General features: G+C 44.2%; 1 protein-coding gene across 1 annotated transcript in view; it reads left to right on the top strand.

The window, feature by feature from the left end:
- Window positions 1-2,528: 2,528 nt before the first annotated feature.
- The window catches only part of ABCG1 (ATP binding cassette subfamily G member 1), a 54,855-nt gene continuing 32,029 nt past the window's right edge, over window positions 2,529-25,354 (top strand). Inside the window, exons 1-2 of the mRNA XM_056505597.1 lie at window positions 2,529-2,630; window positions 5,471-5,714. Of these exons, the coding sequence (XP_056361572.1) occupies window positions 2,589-2,630; window positions 5,471-5,714 (286 nt within the window). The 5' untranslated portion in view covers window positions 2,529-2,588. The remainder of the gene's footprint in view (window positions 2,631-5,470; window positions 5,715-25,354) is intronic.

The raw sequence follows: 25,354 nt of genomic DNA, 5'->3' as shown, positions 1-25,354 counted from the left end.
GAGGGAATGTAGGAATGCAGGAGACTGCTATTTTTAGCACACTTCATCTTATGTAATATTTTTTTTCTCACTGTGTGGTATCAAAATAGATACCAAAATACCAAGTAGAACTTGGTTTCTGATAAACCTGTTTTATGTCTCAGTGTTTTACAAGAAGCCCCTGTAGATACTGATACTGCAGCCACCATGATAAAAATAAATCCTGGGGATCTGGTCATGTACACCTGCTCAGGAAAAACTCTTGTGGAAGGCAGCACCTTGGTACCACAAACTTCTTCTGGGCAGAGCTGAAACTTGGTTTGTGCAGCAGATTTCAGGACTGTACATTTCAGTTCTGCTACAGCTTTTATGTTGCTTTCCTTGCTTCTCTCTCAGCCTTTAGGGAGTTAAAACAGGATAGTAAACATCATGCTGGGTCTGTGTCACACATTCACTAGGATCAGGGTACGGCTTCCTCTCTCCAACTTCCACCTCACAGTTAAAATAATGATGTTTTTAAGTTTGTTTTTTTTACCCTGTAAATGCCTTAAACATTCACATCAGTATTTCACAGCCCTTTTCAGCTCCTGTATGGAGATAATGCAGCTTTTGCAATATTTTAGGGGAAAATACAAGAGATGAGCTTGAATAAATTGTGGGTGCTACAGACACATGTTCCGAATCAAGTTAACTAAAACCCTGAAATCCTCACTGGAAGAATGTATCATAAATTCTATTTATTCTTAATATTAGGTGATAATTGTCTTTAAAATGTGTACTCAAACACAGTTTAAACCTTCAGTGAGGACTTCTGGATGGGCCCATCCATGTTTGAGTGGTATTCCAGAGCAGGTAGATATTTCTTCCCCAATAAATGAGTTATAAGTAACTTTCTGCAATGTCTAAGGACTGAGCCCAAGGCTGAGCTTAGAAAGTCCCCACACTATTCCCCGCCAAAGGGTTGCAGTGGAAGGTAAATTTTGCATGTTTCCAAGGGGGAGTGTTCCCTCATGGAGGAGATTCCCACGGAGGGTTATTAGCACAATCTGGAGAGACAATCACATCAGGAAATCCTTGAGCCAAGAACAGCTGTGGGCTGGGAGAGCACCAGGGAGACATTAGATAGAAGCCAAGCCTGTGCAGGCAGTGTCAGGAGGGAGGATCCTGCAGGGCAGGGACCCCGTCTGACCTGGCACAGATGTTGTGGGCAGCAGTTCCCTCCCTGCAGCCCTGGGAAACACCCATCCCAGCTCTGCAGGGATCAAATACTTACCTGCCTCTCAGGGGCTTTGTGAGGCTTATCTCGTGTTCGGACAATGCTACACCAGTTCCAGCCACTCTGGGAAGCTCTCTGATTAGAAGATTCCTCTCAGATTATTAACTCCTGTGTGTCATGTTTGGTAGTTGCTTTGAAACCGGTTCTCAGACCTCTGCTGTATTTTATCCCCACTTTCTGCTGCTTCCAGAGGAATTGAGAGGGAGCCTCAGCACCCACCTAAAACAGTTCCAGCTGGAATGGGAACACTCAGATTTTTTTTCAGGTGGGTTTTTTCAGTATCTGGCTTCTTGGCAAACTGTTGGGCAGAGCTCTCTGTCCCCAGGCAGCACAGCCAGTGAATCCAGCTCCAAGCCTAGCCACGAATCCAGATCCAAGCCAGCAGTGCCAACACAGCTCTAATGCCAGTGAGCACCACACACTGCCCTTCTTGTGCAGGACCTCAGGGTCTGAAGGGAGGTGTCAGAGGATGAACCACGCCCTGCTCCGAGGTGCCCAGCAATGGGACAAGGGGAATGGGCAGAAATGATGCCCAGGATGTTCCACCTGAACATGAAGAAGAACTTCTTTCCTCAGTAGTGACTGAGAACTGACCAGGTTGTCCAGAGAGGCTGTGGAGTGTTCCTCACTGGAGATATTCAGAACCATTTGACACAATCCTGTGCCATGTGCTCTGGAGTGACCCTGCTGGAGCAGGGGGGTTGAACCTGGTGACCCTTCCAGCCTGACCATCCTGTGATTTAGTGATTGCTAAAGTGCAGGTCTTTGATGTGAGGAGTAAATGAAAGGAGAATATAACTCAGTGACAGACTTTCCTTCTCCTCCATTCCTGAACTACAATGGCTTGCTTATAAAACAGTGGCTAGGAGTCCCAGGGCCAGAAGAGCTCAAGAGGACGGGATGCCACAAGGCGGTGTTGGATGGTGCTTCCCCGTTTCCTCAGGGAATGCCTCCGGGAGCCCATCAGGAAGCCTGTCCCTGACCCGAGCCTGGGGACCAAGCTGGCTGCCCTCTCATTTTGTCCCTCCCTCATTTTGGCGAGCGACCTTGGGTGCCCCAGTGCCCGGGACAAGCGTCTGTTTGGGCAGAGCGACAGCCACCAGCGGGTTGGGGACACTGGGGACAGGCTGCCCACCTTCCCCAGTGCTCAGGGGCGCTCGGACCCCGGCGCTGTCCCCATCCCCGTCCCCATCCCCATCCCCATCCCCGGCGGGGCGGGCCGGGGCGGGGCAGCCCCAGCTCCATCCCTGCCCGCCCGCCTCCCGCAGCCGCTCGGGGCGGAGAGGCGGCTCTGGAGGCTCCTCCGGCAGCAGCCGGGCGGGCAGCGGTGCCCATGGCATGTCTGATGGCGGCTTTCTCCCTGGGCAGCGCTTTGGTAAGGCGCGCCCTGCCTTCCCTCCGCGGGGCCGGGGCGGGGGGCGAGGTGCGCGGCTGGGGGATGGAGATGCTCCGCGGGGAGCTCCAGAAACGCTTCCCCAAGGAAAAAAACAGGATGGGAGGGTGCGCCCGGGGCTGCGGGGTGCAGGAGGGGGGCTGAGGGATGCGAGCTGCGGGATGCAGGATGCGGGATGCGGGATGCGGGATGAAGGATGCGAGTGTGCGAGCGGCCGGCGGCGCACGGCGGGACTTGACCGCTGGTTACCTCTGCCTGTAGCCGAGGCGGGGGGATTATCGCCGAGCATGCTCCCTGCGCCGCTGCGCCCCGCCGGCTTCCCAGAGGATTTGCGGAGGGACCGTAACCTTTGCATAACACCCGGGGCCGGCGGGGTTCGGAGCGGGCAGAGCCCCCGGGACCGTCCTGCCGCCGCCTCCCCGCCGGGCTCCGGGAGCGGCCCGGCTCCTCTCCGGCTCCAGCAAACTGCATGGGAAATAGCCCAAAGTGTCCAAAAGCGGCTGAGAGGTGAGCGCGGTGCTGCGCGCAGGGCGGGATGCGGGGCCGGGGCATCGCCGGGGGTGAAAGCGGAGAAGAGAGAGGTGTTGGAGGCACAGAGGGGCTTCAGGTGTGTCTGTGCCTTACACGCGGCTTGGCTCAGTCTGTGCCTGTCCCAGCCGCGGGATTACACAGCTTTTTCCAAGGTGATGCCAAGACCGGGAGGCGTTTGACCATCCCAGTTGCTCGGGGGGATCCTCACCCATCGCGGGTGGTCCCTGGAGGAGGCAGGTGTGTGAACAGGCAGTTCACTCCAAGAGTGACTGAAATTGTATAATGTCCAGTAACAAAAGTCTTTGGCTTCATACTCTTGGATGGTTGAGCAGTCAGAGCTCTTGTCCAAAGGATATTTCTTTTTGAATCGATCTAAACTGGAGGAGCTCCGACTGTCACCTGAATAACCAAGGTGACCTGCTCATTGAGAGTTCGTTTTTGGATATTCCCTCTGATTGTGTGAAGGTGTTCAGTGATTCCTTGTAAAAAAACAGATTATGAGTGCCAAAGTCAGCCTTGAAAACATTCAGGGAAGAATATTGTGAACTTGCTTCCTCTTAGTTTTTAGGGAAGTTCCCTTGCTTTGATTTTGAGCTCTAAGATGTTTCACATTACTCTTGTTATGTTCAAATTACATACCATGGCAGTCAACTATTTAAGAATTTGACAGTAAGTGTTACTGGATACCTGACCTCTAAGTAAGTTGAGAGCACGATTAAAATCTCTTTCTTGAGAAAATGTGGTGAGCAGTGCTGATTTTTTTAATCTAGAACTTGGGGCTTGTGTGTGCAGAATATGAAGACTCCAGCTATGGAGTGGTTATGCAGGAATACTTTCTTTCCACCAGTGATTATGTAGGACTGGAGGTTTTTTAATGTTTTTGTCAGCATTCATGACAAGTGACTGATCTGAGCTGGGCTGCTGTTACAGCACAGATGGGAAGACCAGGAACCATGAGAGGGAAATAGAATGGCACAGGGGAGAGGAGGCAATGTCACTCCTTAGTTGAATTAGACAAACAGAGGGAAACAGTGGCAGGACCTGCAGCTGTGTTTGTGTTCATGCATTGAAAAGCAGTGCAGCACATCTGCTTTCCAAGAGATAACTTTGTAGAGCATTGGGCAGATGTGTCAGTATGGAAACCCTGGCACATAAGCCATCTGCAGAAGTCCTTTCCAATTCAAATCGGCATTAAAAACACTAAATTTCCTAATAGACAACTGTGCAGATGTTTGGCTCTGCTTATGACATCCACCAAACAACAGATGATAGCAAACAGCCTCTGAACTGTTCAAAATTCTGTTTAGCTGAAGAAAATTCATGACTGTTTTTCTTTTGAGTTTACACATCCTGCTCATATTGGTGCAAGATGCCTGTGCTGGTAAAAGGAATGGAAAAAAAAAATCCAGATTTTGTATACATAATTAAAAAAAAAAAAAGAGAAGGGTGGGTGGAAGGCCATTGTCATGGTCAGGAGAAGAGGGGAAGGAGATTTAATCCAAAAAGTGCCCAGTGGAATTGCACTGAGTGCTGTGGTTGCAAAGTGTAGCAAGAGGGATGGCTGTGAGCACAGGACATTGACCTTACAGTGTCAGTGGTGCAAGAACTGGAGCAGGGTTTGTGTGTTTATGTGGCTGATAAAATTTCCATTAGTTATCACTATCAAGCATGGAAAGCACTCAAGGATTTTGGGTGCAAAGCATTGTGCTTTCCTAAAAGACCTCCAGAAAAGAACTTGTGTTGTCGTCTCAGGTTGCAAAGATCTATCAGTGCAGGAGAAAATAAGGCATGAAACAGTACATTTGAAAATGCTCAGAAATACAATTTCACCTTTACAGAAGCATAGGCTGATCCAGAGGAACAAGAGCTCTTAGATAATTTGATTGGTTGTCTTTTGAAATGTCTGCACAAATAATTGTTCAGGCAGCCTCCTTCCCCCTCCAGCTCTGTCCCAAGCCCTGGAATCAGTAACTAGAACCAAATTCCTTGAGTGCATGAGAAACCAAATACAATGGGGACTGAACTTATAAATGTATTAATCTGGTGCAAGATCTGAAAGGAAAACTAGTGCTGAAGGAACTGTGTGTGCTTCAAGGGTTCTTTTACCTCTTCTGTCAAGGCTCAGGCAAAAGAACAAACAAAAGATTGCTTTATTTTACTCCTCTTTCACCTTTCAGCACATTACAGTGCCGGACTTTTTGTGCTATTTAAAGAATAATTCCTCTGATGCAGAAGGTTTTGAAATGTGTTCCTAAACAAAAGCTTGAGAACTTTCTCCACTTGCCCTGCAGGGTGGCAGCAGCTCTGGTTGCACCATGGCCGAGCCAAAGTCTGTGTGTGTTTCTGTGGACGAGGTGGTCTCCAATGGCACAGACACCCAGGACATCCGACTCATGAATGGACACTTAAAAAAAGTGGACAATGCTCTGACAGAAGCTCACAGGTTCTCCTACCTGCCCCGCAGGCCAGCTGTCAACATTGAGTTCAAAGAACTGTCCTACTCTATCCAGGAGGGGCCATGGTGGAGAAAGAAAGGTGAGGAAAATGAGGTTTCACCCTCAAGAAGCTGTAATGCAGCAGTTCACACAACTGCTTATTTCTGCCTCCCAATTCTTAAGTATCTGAAGTAAATATAGTATTGCTGTGCTGCCAAATATCTGTCCTGTGATCTTGCCTGTCTACAATTTATTGTTGAGGGTGGGTAGAGCATGCAGGAGTTTAAAGATGGGGGTGGGGGAAGTGAGGAGGCTTTGTTTTTGACTCCTGCAATTGGCTGCTTTGTGAAATGGTTGTTTTTCCTCTGCTCTTTCAGAACAGCGAGTAGCTCAGAATTTCAGAAGGCATTAGACACCAGGATAAAAACTGTTTTCTTTAAAGGCTGTGTTTGGAAGGAAATGCTGTTAGCTGTAGGTCTCTACAGCTTAGATGGGTCCCTAGGCTTATGATTTCATTGATGAAATCACTGGCTCTTGCTGGGGCTGAATCCTGAGCTCCAGCCAAGGACCAGGATGCTCTTTGGGCAGCTCCTTTGCTGATACACACTGCAAAGAGTTCACAGGCTGCAACACAGGGCATACCCAAATGATAGATATTGGGCACTTCTCAAGGAAGAGAAGTGTTGGGAGCAAGAAGGGATTGTTCAGCTCTCTTCTTTAGAGGTTCTTGCTTGATTCCAGTTCTAAAAGGTGATTCTGTCCTTTCTCCTCTGTTTGGTATCAATTCCTTTCATGCTTTCATTTGCTTTGTGTAACTGTGTGTTTCCTAGAGAGTTTTTTGTTTTGGGTTTTTTTTTGGGTATTTTTTTTTTTTTTTGGTTGTGTGTGACTAGACCCCTGTGAAAGGAAAACTAGGTCGTGCAGTAAATTCCTGCCAGCGAAAAGAAGGATGCCCAAGAGAAAATATTGAAATTTTCAGGATAATTTTGTGTACTAAATGACATAATTGCCCTTCCTTGAGGAATTCTCTCCCAGCAATGTAAAGTGGAATGGTTGTGTGCTTTAGTTCTTTTAAGAGATAAGGTCCTGCCAGTGCAGCCCTCACCTGAGCCATACTTGATACCTGTACTGGCCCTGAAACTGTAAATCCACTGGCTTAAAAGTTCCACTTGAAATTGTTTCACAAAGTACTTGGCTGCTGTCTGTAAATTGTGTCATTATCACAACACCAAGGCTTCAATAGTCTAAAAATGTGTGGTATGAAAAGCACTGGAGCTGTTGCCATGAAAGTGCTACTGTATGCGGACAGGCTGTGCATACAATTATTCATTTGTTGAAAGATCTGCAGATTTCATGCTTTAATGGGTTTTTCAACATCAAAATTGTATGTAGACCCACAGGCCTTCTTTTAATTATTTGCTAAAATTACATGGAGGCACATTGTCCATGGGAGAACAACTTGGTTTGGCAGCAACTTTGGTACATTCAAAATTATTCATTATCTTATCAGAACGAGCACAAAACATTGGAAGTTTTTTGTCCTCCAAAAAATGGAGCTATGCCAAAATGTCTCATTTAAGATTTAAAAGCTTGAGATTTCTAACTGAATCTCTTTCTCACTGGCCAGAAGTGATGGAGGGGTTCTATACCCAAAACCTCTGCTCAGATTTTCTGACACGCCTGGGTGACTTGGCTTGAACAAAACAATGTCCTGGCCAAACATCCTGCAGCTGAAAGTGACCTGTGGAGTATTTAGCTCTGGGGTATGGCTGTGGCTGTGCCACCACATTTGGATTTGAAAGAGGAGATTGAACTTTCCTGGCTGCCTGTGGGGAGGGGTTCAGATCCTCCTCACCTGGTCTCACACCTTGTGTCATTCCTGGGCCACCAAGGGCAGCCTCAGAGAGGCTCAGCTGCTCTGCCAGCAGGGCTTGGCTCTCTCTGCTTGCCAAGGACCTGGGACAGATTTGGGAGGTCTGCACCCAGTGCCAAGTGCCAAAGAGTGCTCTCTCAGCCAGGAAGGTGAATCACATCGTGTGGCTGAGGCCATGCCCAGCTGCAGGCAAGCCCTTGTCCTTCTCCTCCTCAGTGAGAGCACAGTTTTGGGTGCTTCATATCAACAGACACACTGTGAAGCTGGAAAGGGTCTGTCAAAGGGGTAAAAAATGGTTCAGGGGACCCACAAAGAGCAGCTGAGGAGTCTGGGCTGCTCCTGCCAATAGTGCCAGGTGATAAATCACAAGAGCCCATGGCCACACATTGCAGTGTGGGTGGACACCAGGAAATAATAAATACCTGTTCCCCAGATGGTGGGACATGTCACCAGGGACAGTGGGGCTTTCTCCATCCCAGGGGAGCGTGACACACATGGCTGAGCAGCTGATCTGACCTGGAGCTGTGGTTATCTTGCTTTTACTGTCTTGCAGTAGAAGGCTGGGCCAGGTGACCTCCTTCAGTATTTCAGTGAGTTGCTGATCATAGAAACCTTCTGGAACCAAACTTTCCTCCCAGACACATTCCCTTCTCCAGGGACTGGCTCAATATATTGGTTTTAACAGAAAAGATTTTCCATTAGAGAAACAGAAAACCAAATTGCCGAAATAGTCTCCAATGAAGGTAGGAACCAAACAGTTCAGAATCTCTGAATTGTTTTAGTGGTTCTGCAATTAGAATTTTTTTATGTGTAATTTGGGATATCTGTTCAAACCTGATGGATTTGGAGCTGAGTGCATTACATATAAAACTATTCTGAACACCTTACACTGGTTTCTGTTCCAGTGGGAATCTGGGATGTTGCAGTGCCCAAGAGAAAGGCAATATTGTGCCTCCAAACACCAGTGGTTGCTGCAGTTCAGCACTCCTTGTGGATTCCCTGTGCTCAAAGTTTCACTCATTGCTGGAATGTGAAATATTTGAATTCACTTTTTATGAGAAGAGTAGCAGAAAACATGCTGGGAAAAAAAAAGGAGATGTCTCAGTTCACATTGTTCTTGGGTGCTGGTTGTGGTTAGAGGCGATAAGGGATGCTGTTTCAAAAATGTGCCTTTTAAATTAATGGTGTTTCTATTCTGAAATAGAGCTTGAAAAAGAAAATCTACTATTTCTACGTCACTTTATATAACTGTAATGAATTAGTTAAAACCTTTCAAGAGTGTTGGATCACAAAGGCAGAAGTACAGTTTCCTTACAAAGACAATTTGTGCCAGCATGTTGGACAGGAATTCAACTGAAGAGTAATTCCTTTCAGTAAAAATGGCATTGCAAAGTAATGTTAAGGTTAGGCTCTAAATTAGCAGAAGGAGGAATAATTAGTAGTGCTGCCATTGTGTTCTGTACTTAGCTTGATTGCTCAGACAATGCAACTCATGGTATGTCATGTCTTTTACTTCTCATTAAAAGCCCAAAGAAAGATGAATTTGCACTGCTTGTCAACAACAAAGAAGCTACATAAGCCACAGTAGACTTCAAATTTTTCATTGATTTTTGTCTCAGTCTTAAACTGTTTAATTAAACTATTAAATATCATTTTCTCTTTAAATATAAGGAGGGGCATTTTGATTCTAAGATTTATATGATAAATGCTGCTCTCCTTATGAGGTTTTATAGCAGAGATTGGTGTGACTCTGGAGCTGATTAATTCCTGGTGTGATTTTCCCTGAGGTCAGTGGGATTAACAGGGAAGGAGTATGGCAAGTCAGTCCTTGATCAAAGCAGCTGGATCTGACCCATTCCATTCAGGAGGAGCTGTTGCCAATATGGGAATTGGGAAGAGGTTAAAGAGATAAAAGTTTCAGAAGGTCTCAGTTGACTTTGGCATTTTCCTTATAAAGCTTTTAGGGAATTGGTCAACAGGTAAAAACAACTATTCCTTCAGTTTTGAAAGAAAGAGATTTTTGAGTGACTTGTGAGGTTAAAGATCTTCCAGAACTGAAAATGTCTCAGTCTTTGAATCCAGGCTATGTTCAAGCATGTCCTGGGGGTTTCCTGTGGGTCAGTGAGTTTCATGATCTCAGAAAGCCCCAGGACTCCTGGAGGAACTGCTGTGAGGTTAAGATGTATTGGCAAAGCCAGAAAAAGGGAACTTCAGCACATTTATTAGCAATAATAGGGCTGCTTACTCCCAGGATTCTTCTTTCTTTTAGGATGAGGCACACAGCTGGCTTGGAGAGGAAAAGAAAGAGTCCTGTGTTAGACCCATTGTGGATCCTTAAATGTGAAAAGCAAGATCTGCAGAGCTTTGGGACAAAACATGGCTGAAGTTTCACTGTCTCATCACAAGTCATTTATCTAAGGGATGAGAAAGAGATTAAAGTGGGTCTTGTCTTTTGAGTGTATGTTTAAACTTCAGCTTGAAATGTAAATCACAGGAACACAGAGATTGGTTTTACCAGTTCATAGAAAAATTATAGATGTGTAGTTTTCATACTAGGACTTCCTGAAAACTGTTTGCAAGAGGATTTGGTAGAAAAGTCAGTGCCTCAGGTTTCTGTTATTTTTGTTAAAAGCACCATGAAATAATCTGAATTGTGGTTTGGGGATGAATTATGTATAGTCCTCTATACAAAGAAGGCATGAAAAGTACTTTGGAGGTTTCTGTCTAGGTCAAAGTCATCCAGCTTTGCTTTAAAAAGATACATACACTCTACATAACCATGAAAGGACATTAATTCTATTGTTTCTAGGTGGGCTTGCTATAATATAGGATGGAAATGAAAATATCCTGCTTATATAATTGAGTGCATCCAGGAAGAAAGTAGTAATAAATTTGCTTGCAAAACACCACAGCAACTCAGGGATTGCTTCTTTTTTTTTTTTTTTTTTTTTTTTTTTTTTTCCCCTCTCACACTTCTCAGTATTCATGGTTAATTAGGTAACGTTTTAGTTGGAAATTTCTCCGCGGTTATTTTTAGTACTGTAATGAGTCATTTGTGCTGCGTTCGAGTGCAAGTCCTGGTAGAATTTGGTCGCGAGTAACCTCGGAGGGAGCGGGTCCGGCCGGGCAGAATGCAGCCGGGGATTTTCTGGAGAGCCTTAGGAGCAGCACAGAAATTCCTGCTCAGCAGAAAACGCGGCGTTTCTTGTTGGTTTGGGTTTGTTCTGAGGGCACAAAGCCCGTGGAACAAAGCGGAGAGGTGCTGCTGTCTTTGCTGTTCGCAGTTTGGGATTTAGGACCGGGATGAAGGACCGGGATGAAGGATGCTCCGAGGTGTCCGGTGGGGGAACGCGGAGCTTTGGCAGCTTGTTAGGAATTCAGGGAAGGCGAAAAGTGTCCGTCACAGCCCGAGGCAGTGCCATCAGAACAGCGCGATCCCCCAGCTCCGAGCGCTGTGCATTATGTTAATACCGCTCCATAATACGGAAACTTCAGCCGCTGTCAAACCATCAGCGGAGATTTAAACAGCCTGGGCTTTGCCGATTTGCTTCGGTGCTGTTTTAGGAATTAATTCTGCTACACACACTCGGACAGACCCCTATCTTTATTTAGCTGTGCGCTTTTTTTTTTTTTCTCTCTTTGCAGCATCCTCTGTTATGACTTCATTTAAAAGATCTCCCCCCACCCCCAGCCTCCCATCCCCTCCGGAGATACCCAAACGGAGCAGAGGCGAGGAGGGGGGGCCGGGAGGGGAGGATTTGTCCTAAATGAGGTGCTAATCCCCGCTGGGGGAGCCGGCGGGGCCGGGCAGGTGCGGCGGAGGTGCCGCATCCCGGCGCGGTTACTGCCGGGCGATGCACTGCAGTAACCCCGCGATGCGCTCCCGCCTGGTTGGCTGCTCCAGCCTCTGTTGCTAAGATGGGAAGGAGGGAGGGAAAGATGCACAACGGGAACGAGCAAAACCCGCTTTCCGAGAGAGGTTTTTCTTATTTTTCTTACTTCTTTTTTTTTTTTTTTTTTTTTTTTTTTTTTTCGCCTCTCTCTGGCAGATGGGTTGTATTGTTCTTGATTTTGCCTGCATTTTTTGCCGGCTTTGTCTGAGACCCTGTTTTCATCTCTGATGTGTGCAAATTAAGATCCATATGTTAGGAAGAATAAACAAGTTAGGCCGGTTGAAACCAACTGTGATACTGGTAAAAGGCTCTTTTTAGGCAAATATTGTGTAGATGCCTTTTCAGTGTTGGCAAAATTAATTAGAATGGGGCATGATTTTTTAGCAGAGGGTTTCTAAGCACATGTTTTAACCTTGATAAAATCCATGCAGCTTTTCTTTTAACACTTAAGCTGTGTCAAGATGGTAAAAATATACTGAGTAGTCGCTGTTACTGGAATAGGTCACAGTTTTATTAAGTGATAAATAACTCTTCCCAGTGTCCTCTTGCATGTGTTCTGTAAAACAGGGTTATTGGGAACAAGTCTTGGTCAGCCCCTTTGTGTGATTCTTCTACTGTTTCCCTGCTGAGTACAACCTTACTTCAGCATTTTTTTCCTTCAAGCAGAATCCATTGTTATTGTGGGTGTGTTTTTTATTTGGGTTTGGGGTTTTTTTTTTTTTTTTGCATGTTTGGAAGTTTTTTGGACCTGGATCTTTTTAAGAAATGTGCATTGAGTTTGACTTAGTGAGTTTTGGTCGCTGAGTCTTAAAGGAGAACATCATTCTCTTTGCTGTATTGTTTATTAAACCTAAACATTACAATGACCTCACTGGTTTTCATTCTAGCTAATGTTTTGATACAATAAATTTTATTAACTGCTGCTGTGAAAACTTATGGCTGAGGAAGGAGGTTCTAGAGAGATACCAGTTAAAGCATTCTGGAATTTGTAAGCCAGGAAGTGGTCACAGTTGGGAGTCTGGGCTCTGCTCTTTGCTGTTTCCATCTCTCACAAAATGTGTTGGGAGCTGGCTGTAATTCATCCTGACACCCTTCCACTACAACTTTCTGTATGCTGGGTGGGATTTGATGAAATGATTTATCCTCTGCCCATAGGTGGTCTTGCCCTGGTCGAGGTGTTGAGGAAGTAGAGACAACATGCACCAAAATCTGGGTGTACTTTTGTCACATTTCAAAGTAGACTTTGGTTTCTGTAGTCTGGAGATCCATCTGAAGGCTGAGGAAAGATGAAGCAAGAGGCATTTTGCAATTGGAGACTTCAGACATCACATGATTGTTCAGGGTTTTCCACAACCTCACTAAAAGGAAAGAGAAATCACAAGAGCAGACAAAAGCAGAAGCTAACTCGAGTAAAAATGCTGTTCAAGTTCATTTTTTTGTGCACTTCTATGCTCTTTTGGAAAGTGCCTTCTGGAAGTCCTTGGGTCTGAGCTTACCAGCTCTCTAGGGCAGATTTTTGTTCTATGGGGATTTAATATCTGAGTTCAGCTCTGTATCCTCTGAGAAATTATTTGCTTCACACTTCCCTGTAGCATTATTCTTGTAGGTAAACTGTGGAGACAGAACATGACACTACTCAGAATGTGGCAGGCCCTCACTCAACTCAACTGCTTTATAATTCACATCTGCACCCTTTAAAGGTTGGATGGGTAATTTTGTCTTCTATTAGAAAACAGTGTTTCATCTTACTATTCAAACAACAAGTCAAGACTTACAGGAAACAACATGCAAGGAGAACCCCAGCAAAATTTACATGGTAGCTTAGCACGTGGGAATGAACTGATTTGGATTTATAATTAAAGCATTGCAAGCTGAAAGGTGGGTGTTCATTCTCAAAATTAAAATCCTTGAGGCAAAACCTAAATCAACTAGCAATGCTTTAACCCCAGAACCTCTGTGACTTGCATCTGGTGAGGTGCAGAAGGAGTTTTTGTCAGGAATAAATTGGGAGTTTAGGTCATCATGCCCAGAGTCCCTTCCTTTGCTGCAGGCATCTGAGAGAACTGGCCAGGTACCTCCTTGTGGGATTGTTTTATTTAATAAATTCAGTTAAAAACTTCGTTGAAACATGACATCCATGTAAGATGAAAAAATGCCCCACTTTTTTTTTTTTTTTAAGTATTCCTACCGAAGGAAAGCACAAATTTTGTCTTTTATCAAAAGCCTTGGGACAGTAAGAAGGTATTGGTGGTTCAGATTGCCTGCCCAGTTTGAACCCAGCAGCCAGCAATTTTTGGTTAACACCACTGGTACAGAGGACAGCAAATCCACCAGCCCTTACTTAGACTGTACTATATGGAAAATTTAGTTTTCTACTGTGAAAATAATTTACAAGCAGAGCTCTAGTCCCTGGGACTGGCAGAGTGCTCCTTATCAAGCCCAGGAGCAAGCTTTAATAGACATCTTCTTGATGTCAAAGTCTGTTGGGAAATTGAAAAACTGAGAGTCCCCAAATTGTCCAAATGTAGTCACTTTTTCACCAGCTTCATGAGAAGAATACATAATACATTATGTATGGAAGAATTACTGCCTTTTACAACCAATTCTTTAAGTTGTTCATCCCCAAGTATGACAGAGAAGGGTAACAGCACAAACAGCTTTGGTTTTTTTTCAGTAATTCTTTGAACCTCAGTAATTTCCTACAAGTAACTGTAAGGAGGCCTGCTGAAATACCCCATTAATGATTATTGTGAAAGTGGCTCCCCTGTGAATTCTGTGCTTTAGTGCAGATGTTTGATTTTAATTTGGCCTTTGGATGCTTTGTTGCTTAGAAAAGAAGATTTTGGGGGAAATATTTGATCTGAATGTGAGTGGTGGTATAAAATACAGCAGGACTAGTCCTGTGTAAGTGTCTCTGGAATGGGGGCAAAGCAATTCTGTCTAGGAAATGGTGTAGCTGGAGATGTGTTTTGCAATGTGGCTCCAGCCATGCTGAGGGTCCTTATTGGAGCTTCTTGTCACTGCTGGGCTTCTCTTCCCATTTACAGCTCATTTAGACTTTGCTGATTTGTGGGGGAAACAGATGCACTCTGCAGACTTAATTTTCTTCAGAAGGTACAGGGATAAAGCCATCCAGATTCTTACCAGGCAGAACTATGTGGAATTACATAACAGCCAAAGAGATAACCACTCATTCGCTCTTTTTTTTTTTTTTTTTTTTTTTATTTTTTTTTTTTGTTATGTATCTGTTCCAAACAGAAATAAATGGCAGAGACCTTGGCATTACAAGCTAATTTACCATCTGCCTCTCATCTAGTATGTACAGCTTGCATCTTTTGTGTAAGAATCATATTTCTTCCGGCTTCACATGTTTAGAGTAATGACAAATGTTGTTTATAATTGCAGTGCATCTGCTGCAAAAGAGAGGAGAAGATAGAATATGCAGTGGTCAGGTTCCTGGGTAAATGAGAATGGACCTGTGCTCTGTCTCTTGCTGAGCTTCAGAGGGTAGGCTTTTATGCCAGACAGAAGAAAGAAGTTTCAAATGAAGTGATGCATCTGGTTAATATGAAATTTAAAGGAAAAAAACACCACAAACTGAAGCCTTTAATACTCTCGTTAAGCAATGAAGTTAAATTCTGCCCTGTTGCATCAGTTTTGTGCTTTTGAAGCAGTCAAGTGGATGGGGCTGCACCAGCAGAGCCTGGCCAGTATAATTTGTTTTTAGTCATGATGCAGTTATTACCTCGAGTGCTTTGAAAATTAAGCACTCTAATAACACCATGGCAGGGCTAGAATGGGTAAATGAGTACCCAATTAAAAGAAAGGGGATTGAAGCTAAATATTTGCTATTAGAGGAAGAGCATTTTCTTTTTCTGGGTCAAAAAGCCACAAACTGCAGCCAGCTTATTGCATATGAATATCAAGGCCTGGCTGTCTAAAATGCTATTTGAGACTCATAAAGCTGAAGCCTGTGGGTGGCTGTCTGGGATGGAGTTCCATTTCCTTCTCCACTTGGAGAGATGAAGGCCTTATGCTGCCACCAGAAAAATGTGAGTCAGAAAGCCAAGGACAGTGCACAGGGGCACATCTGTGCACAGCTGGCAGGGGAAAGTTACTCCCCTGGGTTTTCATTTTGACCCTGAGTCTACTTGAAGAAGAATTTGCCCCAGAGGAACAAATTGACAGTGCATAAATACAAAGATGATGGATGGGAGACGTTTTGGGAAGTGAGTTGGGTCAGTCAGAAGTGCTGAGCTCTTCACCAGGAGTGTCCAGTGATAATGGCAGTGAAAATTAGACTGTTAGGAGTAGCTGGATCTGGTGGGGCTTTGAGGCATGAGGAGATTCCTCCTGCCCTGAGGTGTGGCAGCCTTGGTTCTGTAATTCCAAGTTGGTGGTGAGGCAGGGCACCCTGTAGTGGCAGCAGGAGGACAGAGGGCTTTTCCTCCCTCCTAAACACAGGTGACACTGGGCAAACCTGAGCAGCCCCAGTGTCCCCCTGACTGACATTCCTCCTCTCTGGCTGACTGTGGGTTGCACACACAGACCCACACAAGAGGTCTCTCCACCAGTGGGCTTTGGACACTCTGCCCATCCAGTCAGACTCTGTTCTCCTTCAGCTGCTGGCACCTGGACCTACATAACCCCTCAGATCTGCAACCTGTTCCAGCAGCTGGTGTGCAGAAATTTCTGCTGCTGCCGCCTGAGTGCATGGTGGTGTCTCTGCATGTGAGCTCCCAGTGGTGAGGGCATTCCCAGGGGAGAAAGCTGGGAGCAGAGTTTAGCAGGAGTGCAGGTTGGGCTGCAGTGATGAGGAGCTCTGTCAGACAGGTGTAGCTGCCTCCTTATGTGCTTCTGGCCCCTTTAATCCTCATTTCCATCTATTTTCTGAGACCTGTTCCTCCTCAGTCCTTGATCCATCCCTTTCCCTGCCTTTGGCAAGTCCTCTAAGTGTCTTGTGATGGAAATTTCTCACTCTGTAATTCCCATAGCCACCCCATGGCTGGTTTTACACCATCCCAAACTTCTGTTCCCTCTGCATGGCATGGTAAAGGACAACATTCCAGGGAGAGAATTTCCATGTGGACACATCTTGGTGGGTTTTCCTCCAGGAGTCCTTTCCATTTTAGCATCTTCATAGTGGGCAATTCAGAGGGCTGGATCTCTGAGCCTCAACTCAGTTTCTGTGCTCACTCTGACTGGCCTTTTATCACAGAACTGAGCAAAGACCATGTTTAGACCTTCTTGGCTGGTTGGATTTTTCCAAGCTTTGAATTTAAAAACAAATGAAATAATATGGCTCTGGCCAGTCGTTTGTTTAAGCCCATGGAAAGTTTCCCTGTGGTGTAAATCATCACTGAAGTGGAACTCACACTGGGGACATTTTTACCCTCTCATGTGAAAGTTCCAGGAAAGTTGTGAGTGACTGCAAATAAGGAATGGAGCTGCTGCTCTTGTGATTATAATAAATCAGGTTCTGCTGTCTTACAGGCTGAGTTATGACAATATGTGTGAGCTGCTGTATCACAAACAGTCAGAGGAGCTTGACAGACATCCCTGAAGGAGGCTGACTATTTGATTTCTTGCCTAGGAGAATTATGATGTAAACCTGAAGGAGAAGTACATAACCTGAAGTATTCACCAGTCCCTGAACCCTGGGGTCTCTGTAAGGTGTTCATGGAGAAATGAGTGTGTCTTATGCAGTGGTGTGACATCTGGGGACACCAAAAGAAGGATAAAATTTCTGAATATGCATAATACTTTAAAGATTTACTCTTTGGTCTCCAAGCAGAAGTATGGGCATCAGTCTCCTGAATCCCATACATTCTATTCACATTATAAAATCAACCAAACAAATAAAAATAAAGCAGGGCTTCCCATATAGGGCATGGCTGTGACATTTTAGCACTCATCTTTTGATTCTTATTGACAGGCAGTAAAAATAAGTTCCTCCAGCAAAATGAATTGGGACAAAAGATGGCACATGTTTTACAGTAAATAAAAATAACTTCAAAGCCAACCTACAATTCTTCTTGGATGTTCATAGTGTGCTGCTCTAAAAGTACAGGCCCAAATGAATGTTGGAATCACTGCAATGACACATTGGATAGAGTTTAGCCAAGGAGCAGGCATCAGCATTCTGCCAGGGCTGTTGTCTTATGATAGAACATTTTGGACCAAATTAACTGAAATTAAAATTTGATGAAGGAAAGGTATGGCCTAATACCCAGAAGGAAATTTTTCACTTATTTATATTTGTTTTGCTGCTAAAACTACATTCTAAAAAATACAGAAAGCAATGAAATTAATTTTAAATGTCAGTGTTGAATGTCACCAACATGCAATGTATGTTTACATGGTGATGGAATGTGTCAGCAGACACCATCCCATGTAGACGTGTCTGAAAGCATCAGAGGACCCCCTTTCAGAGTACTAAAAGTAATTTATTACAAGTGTATTGTATGTACATTGTGTTTCTAGAGATAAATATATTCAATATATGTGTATTTAATTTACCTATATAGATCTGAATGACTATATATATACACACAGACCATATAGCTATCTATATATAGGTTATATAGAGATATTTTTGGTTATCTCTGTTTTCATATTTGGATATGTATATGCACATGCACTCAGGTATATTTATTTATGTACAAAAACTGGCTGCATATCACTGCAACAAAGACTTTGAAGATAACATTTTAATCGAGGTGTATATTCCTCCTCCTCCTTTGTAGTGACAAGATGATATAATTATGGGAAAGCAGCAGCAACCTGATTTTTTTTTTTTTTAATGAAAATCAAGAGAGTATCGGTTGCTTAGAAGTGGTTCAGGTCTGTTGCTACTGGATTAACAGCATAACAGGCTAAAATAGCAGGAAAAATGAATGTAAAATGGAAGCTGTTTTATCTGAGTGTGAGTGGTGAAAGGAATGGCATGAAGAAATGGCAGTATTTCACAGATGCTTTTCAATAGGGACTTATTACATTACATAAGTTGAGTAATTTTCTGCTCCCAGTCATTTCTCTCCTAATCAGATTGTTTGTGCTTTGTTCTTGTTTCCTTTAGAAGTTGTAAGAATTGGTTGGGGCTCTCTTATAGCAGTGGTGGGTCCAATTCAGACCTGTTTGGGCAATTTTGCCTGTTTATAGCTGCCAACATCATTGTCTGAATTTCCTCATTAGCTGAGCATTTTTGGAGCTTGCTTTCCTGCTGGGTGTAAAGGAGAGTATGTTTATGTGCCAGGTAAATGGCTGCTACTTCTGTTTGTTTGAACAGTGGTTTGCTGGTGAAAACTGGGGGGAGTTGTGTATCTTGGAGTGCAAGAGGAAAATACTGAGGTTTTAAGTAGAATAATGTGCAAGAGCCACCAAGAGAGTGGTGCAGAGAACAGAGATATGGTAGAGATGTTCTGACTGATTTTTCTGGGGACTAGAAACATCCCTTAACTGCACCAGGAAGGCAAACAGCAGCACTGCAGATCTGCAGCTGGAGGGCACTTCCCTGGAAGAGCTCTCTGCACATGGTGGGTGCCACATTCCCCTGTGACTGCATTTGCCTTCCCTGAGCACCTCTGATGGGGGAAAGGGAATGGGCTGGGGAGGATTTTGCCTGCTTGTGGTCAGCCGGAGAGGATTTATTCTGTGTGCCCCCCACACATCTCAGAGCTGTGAGCAGGAGTGCTCTGTGGTCACTGGGGTGAGGAGGGTGGGGTGGGGGTGACAAGAGCTGTATTGGCGTTTTTGCTGGCCACACTGGCACTCCCTCACCTCGGGATCTCTGTGAATTGCCCAGTGGCTTTTAGAAGATGGTCCCACCTGTCCCTCCTCCAGCTGCCCCATCCTCAGCAGCACCATGCTGTGCAAGTGCTGACGCCAGCACCACACAGAAGGAGGTGGCTCCAGCTGCTTGCAGGGTGTTTACAACTGCACACAAGGAAAGGAGATTGGGGAGATAGTCGAGATTAACCTCCCCTTTTGTATGGCAGTATCATTATCTAATGAGATCAGAAGCAAAGCCCAGCAGCTTAGTCAGTATTAGAGCGTAGGCACCCATTTCAGGAGGAAGCCTTTGAGAAGAGCAATCCTGAGCCGTCCACCTACACCATTTTCTTTGCAGCTTTGCAAGATGGAAAAAGTGACAGCTGTAAACCTCCCCAAAGGCAGTTGCATGTTCTCCTCATTGCATTCCTTGCAGACATTCCCCCTGCACCACCGACTCATGGGTGGTCTCTGGGGGTGACCCAGCCTCTGCTGTCCCTGCTCTGCTGGGGCAGAACACAACAGCTCTGTGGAATTCAAGAGGACAAGGTCTGGTTTTGAGCCATCCATGCTATTTCCACCAGACCATGTCCCATTCTTGGGGTTTATGAACTTTGGGACTCGTGCTCTGTCCTCTGCCCTTGCTTCTGCATCAGTTCTGAAACTTTCTGGTTTAATTTCAGCAAACACCCCTCCATAATAACATGCCTTGTGCAGTTTCCCCAAGCATTATTCCAACATAACAGATGCTGGGATTTTTGTGGGCAAAGCCAGATTTTAATTTTTACTATGTTTTGAACAAACTTCACTCTTTGTGACCTTCACCTTTCTGACATATGAGGGTCTTTAGAGCAGTGCTGTGGGAACTGCAGTAAAGCCTTCAGTTGTATAAGGACAATTTACAGCAAATAAATGGAGAGTGTGGGAGACAGGAATTGAGAAGGTAAGATCCTGTCCCTGCTCCAAGATCTTGACTTAATATTTGATGTCAGTAGACTAAGAATGTGGGACCAGGGCATGTGGAGGCTGCTGTGCTAGCAGTAATATCAGCTGTAAATACACAAGAACTATTACAAATATTACAAGCACAGAAGTAGAAGCTCATCATTGGGAGCAGATAGCAGAGCTTAAAAACCACGTGTTGGGTTCCACTCAGGTCTTCATTGGAAGTGGAGCAGTGACTCAGTTTTAACACATACACACAGGAATTTAAAAACATGGCAATATTTTGAAAATGTTGTGATCTGGTAACAGAGCAATGTTCTGTACTTGTGCCATCACCCAGATTGCTACAGCCCCTGTCAGAATAAGGTAATCTCACCTGCTGGCACAAGGACAAAAAAAGACACAGGTGGTACATTCATCACTTGCACATAATGGTCAAAACCATTTAGCCAGCACTGAAGTGAAAAGCAACAATATTAGAAATGCTTATTTTTCCATTTGCACACAGGCTACAGCTGCTATTACTTTGCCTTGTTCTGTCACATACACTTAGAATAAAATTGCTTTGAAACTCTGAACTTGTGCATTGCCCATATGGCTCTGAACATGCTGCCCTGAGAACTGTCTGTAGCCTGGCAGATCACAATTGCTTTATCACTGTGTGTAATTCATGTGACAATGAGATTTAATATTATTTTAAGGTATTGTTTATTTTTAAGGTATTTTTTAAAATGTGGATTGCATGAGCTGTTGTACCTAAGGCAGTAGAGCAAATTTTTCCTCAGGTGTCTCACAGCAGTGAGAAACAGGGCTGGACACATTCCTAGAATCATAGGATGGTTTGGGTTGGAAGGGAACTGAGAGATCATCTTGTTCCAATCCCCTTCCACCAGACCAGGCTGCTCAGAGCCCCATCCAGCCTGGCCTTGAACACTTCCAGGGATGGAGCAGCCACAGCTTCTCTGGGAAACCTGTGCCAGGGCCTCACCACCCTCATAGGGAACAATTTCTTCCTAATATCTAATCTAAATCGACTCTATTTTAATTTGAAGCCAATTTCCCCCTTGTCCTGTCACTCCATTCCTTTTAAATAGACCCTCTCCATCTTTCTTGTCAGCTCCCTTCAGGCACTGGAAGGCCACAGTGAGGTGGCTGAAAGCTTCTCCTTTCCAGCTGAATAAGCCCAGTTCTCCAGAGCTTTCCTTTGAATCCATGTATATTCCTACATGCTAGAACATGTGTACAAATTAGACAGCAACCTGGGCTCCTTTCATTGACAAATGGTTTCATTGATGGTCATTGATGTAAGTTACTAGGAATTTCATCCAAAAGATGCCAGACAAGTGAATCTCCACATTTCCTAGGGCAAATAGCTGTGGTGGGGCTGAGCATCCCTCAGTGTCTCCTCCACCCTCCAGAACAGAGGAGAGCAAAAGCTGAAAATAAATGCATGAAGATCAGGGCAGTTTAATTAGCGAAGCCAAGCTGCCTGTGTCCCCTCCCAGTCTCTGGCACACCCCAGGCTACCCTGAAAAAAGAAAGCCTTGACTTAGTGCAAGCCCTGCCCAGCAATAGCCAGAACACAGCTGGTTATCAGTGCTGCTCCACGGGGGCTGCTCTGCAGGAAATTCACTCTGTCCCAGCCAGAGCCAGCACAAGAGCTCACATTTAGTGTTCCCATCACAGATGTTTGCAGCTGGTTAAACAAACCCCACACTGATATTGTGAGATCCCGAAACATTGGTGTAACTACATGGAAGGTATCAATCTTGCACTCTTTTGGGTGGTGCAATATTGCCTTGTCTCTAGGTGGTCATGAATCCCTGCTTTTGATCCCTGAGCCTGTGGCACTCTATGGATTTTGGTGGTGCTGTGTTGTTTGTCAGGAGCTGGGTGTGCAGAGTGCCTGTGATTTTTAGATTTTTAGGATCAATGCATGTTTTATGGTGACGTGGATATTCTTCTAACTGTGTTTCTTCATTATTTCATTTAAAATGACAGTATTTGTGGGGGAAGCTGTGTAAGCACACCCTGAACTCTTCATGTCATCTTTATTTCCTGTGTGTACTGATGTGTTAATAAGTAGCAGTGATAAATGACTTATAGAAGGAGTAAAGTATAGGTAGGCCAGTGATACAAAGTCATATAATAAGGGGATAAACAAACCTCAAGTGACAAGCCAAGCTGAATTTTCTGGTAGTGCACCCAACCATCACTTTTTTGAAATGTCCTTGTCAGTTTAGTTGGTGGTCAGGAAAGAATGGAAACGTTGCCTTGACTTTGGGAGAAAAGCTGTGTGTTGGAATATGGTTTACAGAGACATCTAATTAGAAGGATATGAGAAGACCAGCAATTTTATGTGTGTCTCTCTTACTAATGATATACATGAGCCTTCAGGCCATTAAAACAGACGTTTCTTTTGATGGACTTCCAGTTTGTGGAGGAAGCAGCTGCTTTTACTACCAAATTTCTCCTGCCTAATTAGACCAGTTGAATCAGCCAGCTTAAATCAGCCCATAGCTTACCCTTTGCCTCTTCACTGAAGAGCTGAATAACCTAATTGTAAAGAAGGACAGAAAATGTCAAAAGAAGTTACAGTTGTTACTGGGAAATGAACCAACACAGAGTAAAAAATACAAGGGAAAAAAGGCTGTTAACACAGAGGGCCTCCTGATGAGCCTATAATGAAAATCCCTCTGGAAATTCTCAATATCCTCTCTTTGTTGGAAAATGACAGTGCATCAGAGTAGAAGCTTGTTGTTTGTTCACTGTATTTTCTTCTGGCTACATTTTCATGCAGGAGATTTGTTAGGTTGGAGATTTTATAGTTGGGAGGAAAGAAAACCCAGAGTGGATGACCAGGGTTCTTGAAACTCTACCAAAGTTGAAATTCTTGACCCAACTCAAGGACTTAGGCTTGGATGATCCTCACCTCAGTGAGTTCCACTGGCCTCTGGAGTGACTTGTTGCTGGTTTGCCAAGAATATAACCAAGCAAAAAAAAAAATCCACCTCCAAAACTCCAAAAGTTGAATTTTCTCTCTGCCTCAGAATAAGGTGGAAAACCTGTAGTGGAAGTCATGGTGATATGACTTACTGCTTCCCACCTTGCTTCAATAATAATTTGTAGATAATTCCTAAAAGTGAGGATTCCCAAAATGCTGAATGACTCTGATGCATTGCTTTAATATGTCCTAATAATGTGAATTGAAACTCATCCTTTTTTTAAAACTTCAAATCATTTTAATGTGTACATTTGATTTTTTTTTAGCCAGCGAAATCAAAATTAATCAAATGGATGGCATTTATACTATGATTAAAGTGCTTATATCAAATTATTTTTTCCTGTTTTGTGTGTGAAGAGTTTTTCTCTTAGAAACTCTTGATTTTTCCATGGGACATATTATTGATGAAACATTTAATTGCTTAGGATATGTGTTAGCAGCAAGACTCCTGCTTTGCTCATGCTTCTCTATAAGCTTCAACTAATCCATAACATAAAATGTAGGTCAGCTGGAGCTTTTAAAAACAGATGGAAATTCAGAAGTTTATGGTAGTACAATGGATGTATGTCCCTGTGAGACTGCCAGATTCTCCAAAAGCAGACATCAGAGCGCTGAAAGGTGCTCATTCTACCTTATTTCCATTCCAGAACCAACAATGCCCTGAGCAGTGGCTTTTGTTTGTAACATATTCAGCAGTGACATGCTGCAGAAGATGATAATTACTTCTGAGGTGTTTAAAGGATTTTATGTTTGGTTTGGTGACAATGAAAAGTATTTTAATTTGGGCAACCTCATTAGTGTAAATATTCTTTAGAAGAGAGAGGTAAAAACACAGTTGTTCTAAACAAAATGTGAGAAGTGGAGGCAACCCAGTGTTTATTTCTGCACACACTGCAGGCTTTCCTTAGTTTTTACATTCAGGATCATAGGTTGTATCTTTTACTAGATCAGTGCTGAAATAAGGTAAATACATTATCCTGTGTTCCTGTTCCATTAAAGACTTGAGTGTTTGGAGAAGTGATCAGAACCAGTGTGGCTGTTTCTGGAAATAGAAGGCTCCCAGGACACGTGCTCTGGCTGTCCATATGGCAGGGAGCAGGGATATCCTGCAGCCTCAGAGCTCTCCCAAGCACTTTCCTGCCCCCTTTGACAGAGCTTTTCCAGCCTTGAGGGCCCATCAGGAAGTTCCTATCCATGTCTCTGCTCCTGGGTGTGAATAGTAGGGTGTGAATAGACTCAGTGCATGAGCCTAAAATTTTCTTTTTAAAACACCTCTGATCTTCTCCCCCAAGTGTATTTCAAAGGGTCCTCCTGGCTCCAGGCATTCCTCACCTTCTGGTGGGAGGGAATGGGACAGGAGCAGTGGGAATGGGAGGGGATGGAAATGCATCTTGGAGTTTGCAGTGCAGAATTGGTTTGAGAGCGTGGGGAGAAGCAGGGCAGGGATGTGCAGGAGTTGATCAGGGGGTTGGATGGCCGAGGTTGCCTGTTCTTCACAGAAAGCTCCTGTCATCACTAGTGCAGTTGAGTTAGACTGATGTGCAAAAATGGAATTTGGTTGGAGTCAAATGTGGCATTTTGAGTTTCCAAAGCTGACTAATGAACTGTGATTTTTTTTCTTGATATCAGACTCTCTGGCTGCTCTTAAATTGCAGTGGCTGCGGCTGAAAACATTTTTCAAGACCCAAGAAATGTCTCTCCTCATGTCTGTAAGGGCTGGAGACAAAGCATTGTCTTGTGAGCATGAGCCATGGCAGAAATCTGTTTCAGACAAAACTCTTTCTAATAGTCTGAGAAAAGGGGTGTTTTCCTCTGCAGTTTACAGGAGACATCACGTTTGTAATGGTTTGAAAGCAAAACCAGTGAAAGACTCCAAGTCAGAAATACAATTTTGTAGAAAGAAAAGGGAAAAATAAAATAGATGCAATAGTACAAAAGAAAAGTACTGACAGAATCAGAATACAACCTGACACCCAGCTAGTTAGGGTGGTGGTAACAGCCCAGATGAAGTGGTCTTGTTGAAGCAGTGATCTTGTAGAAAGGTCTGGTAGCTCTTGTCCTCTGGAAACCAGTGGGTAAGGGCTGCTTTGGTGTTCCAAATCTCAGTTTTTATCTAGGTGGGAAATGTTTGGCTCCTCCTCCTGGGTGGAGCATTTCCTAATGAGATGATGTAATATTATCAGTCATGCACTGGGACTCAATGGCCATTAATAGGAGATATCCCCTGGAGGAAGGGTGGGTTGTGGCAAAGATAA

This window comes from Oenanthe melanoleuca, chromosome 1 (assembly GCF_029582105.1).
Source record: "Oenanthe melanoleuca isolate GR-GAL-2019-014 chromosome 1, OMel1.0, whole genome shotgun sequence".
NCBI lineage: Eukaryota > Metazoa > Chordata > Aves > Passeriformes > Muscicapidae > Oenanthe > Oenanthe melanoleuca.
The sequence above is the reverse complement of the archived record's forward strand: the minus strand, read 5'-3'. Positions and strand labels throughout refer to the sequence as shown.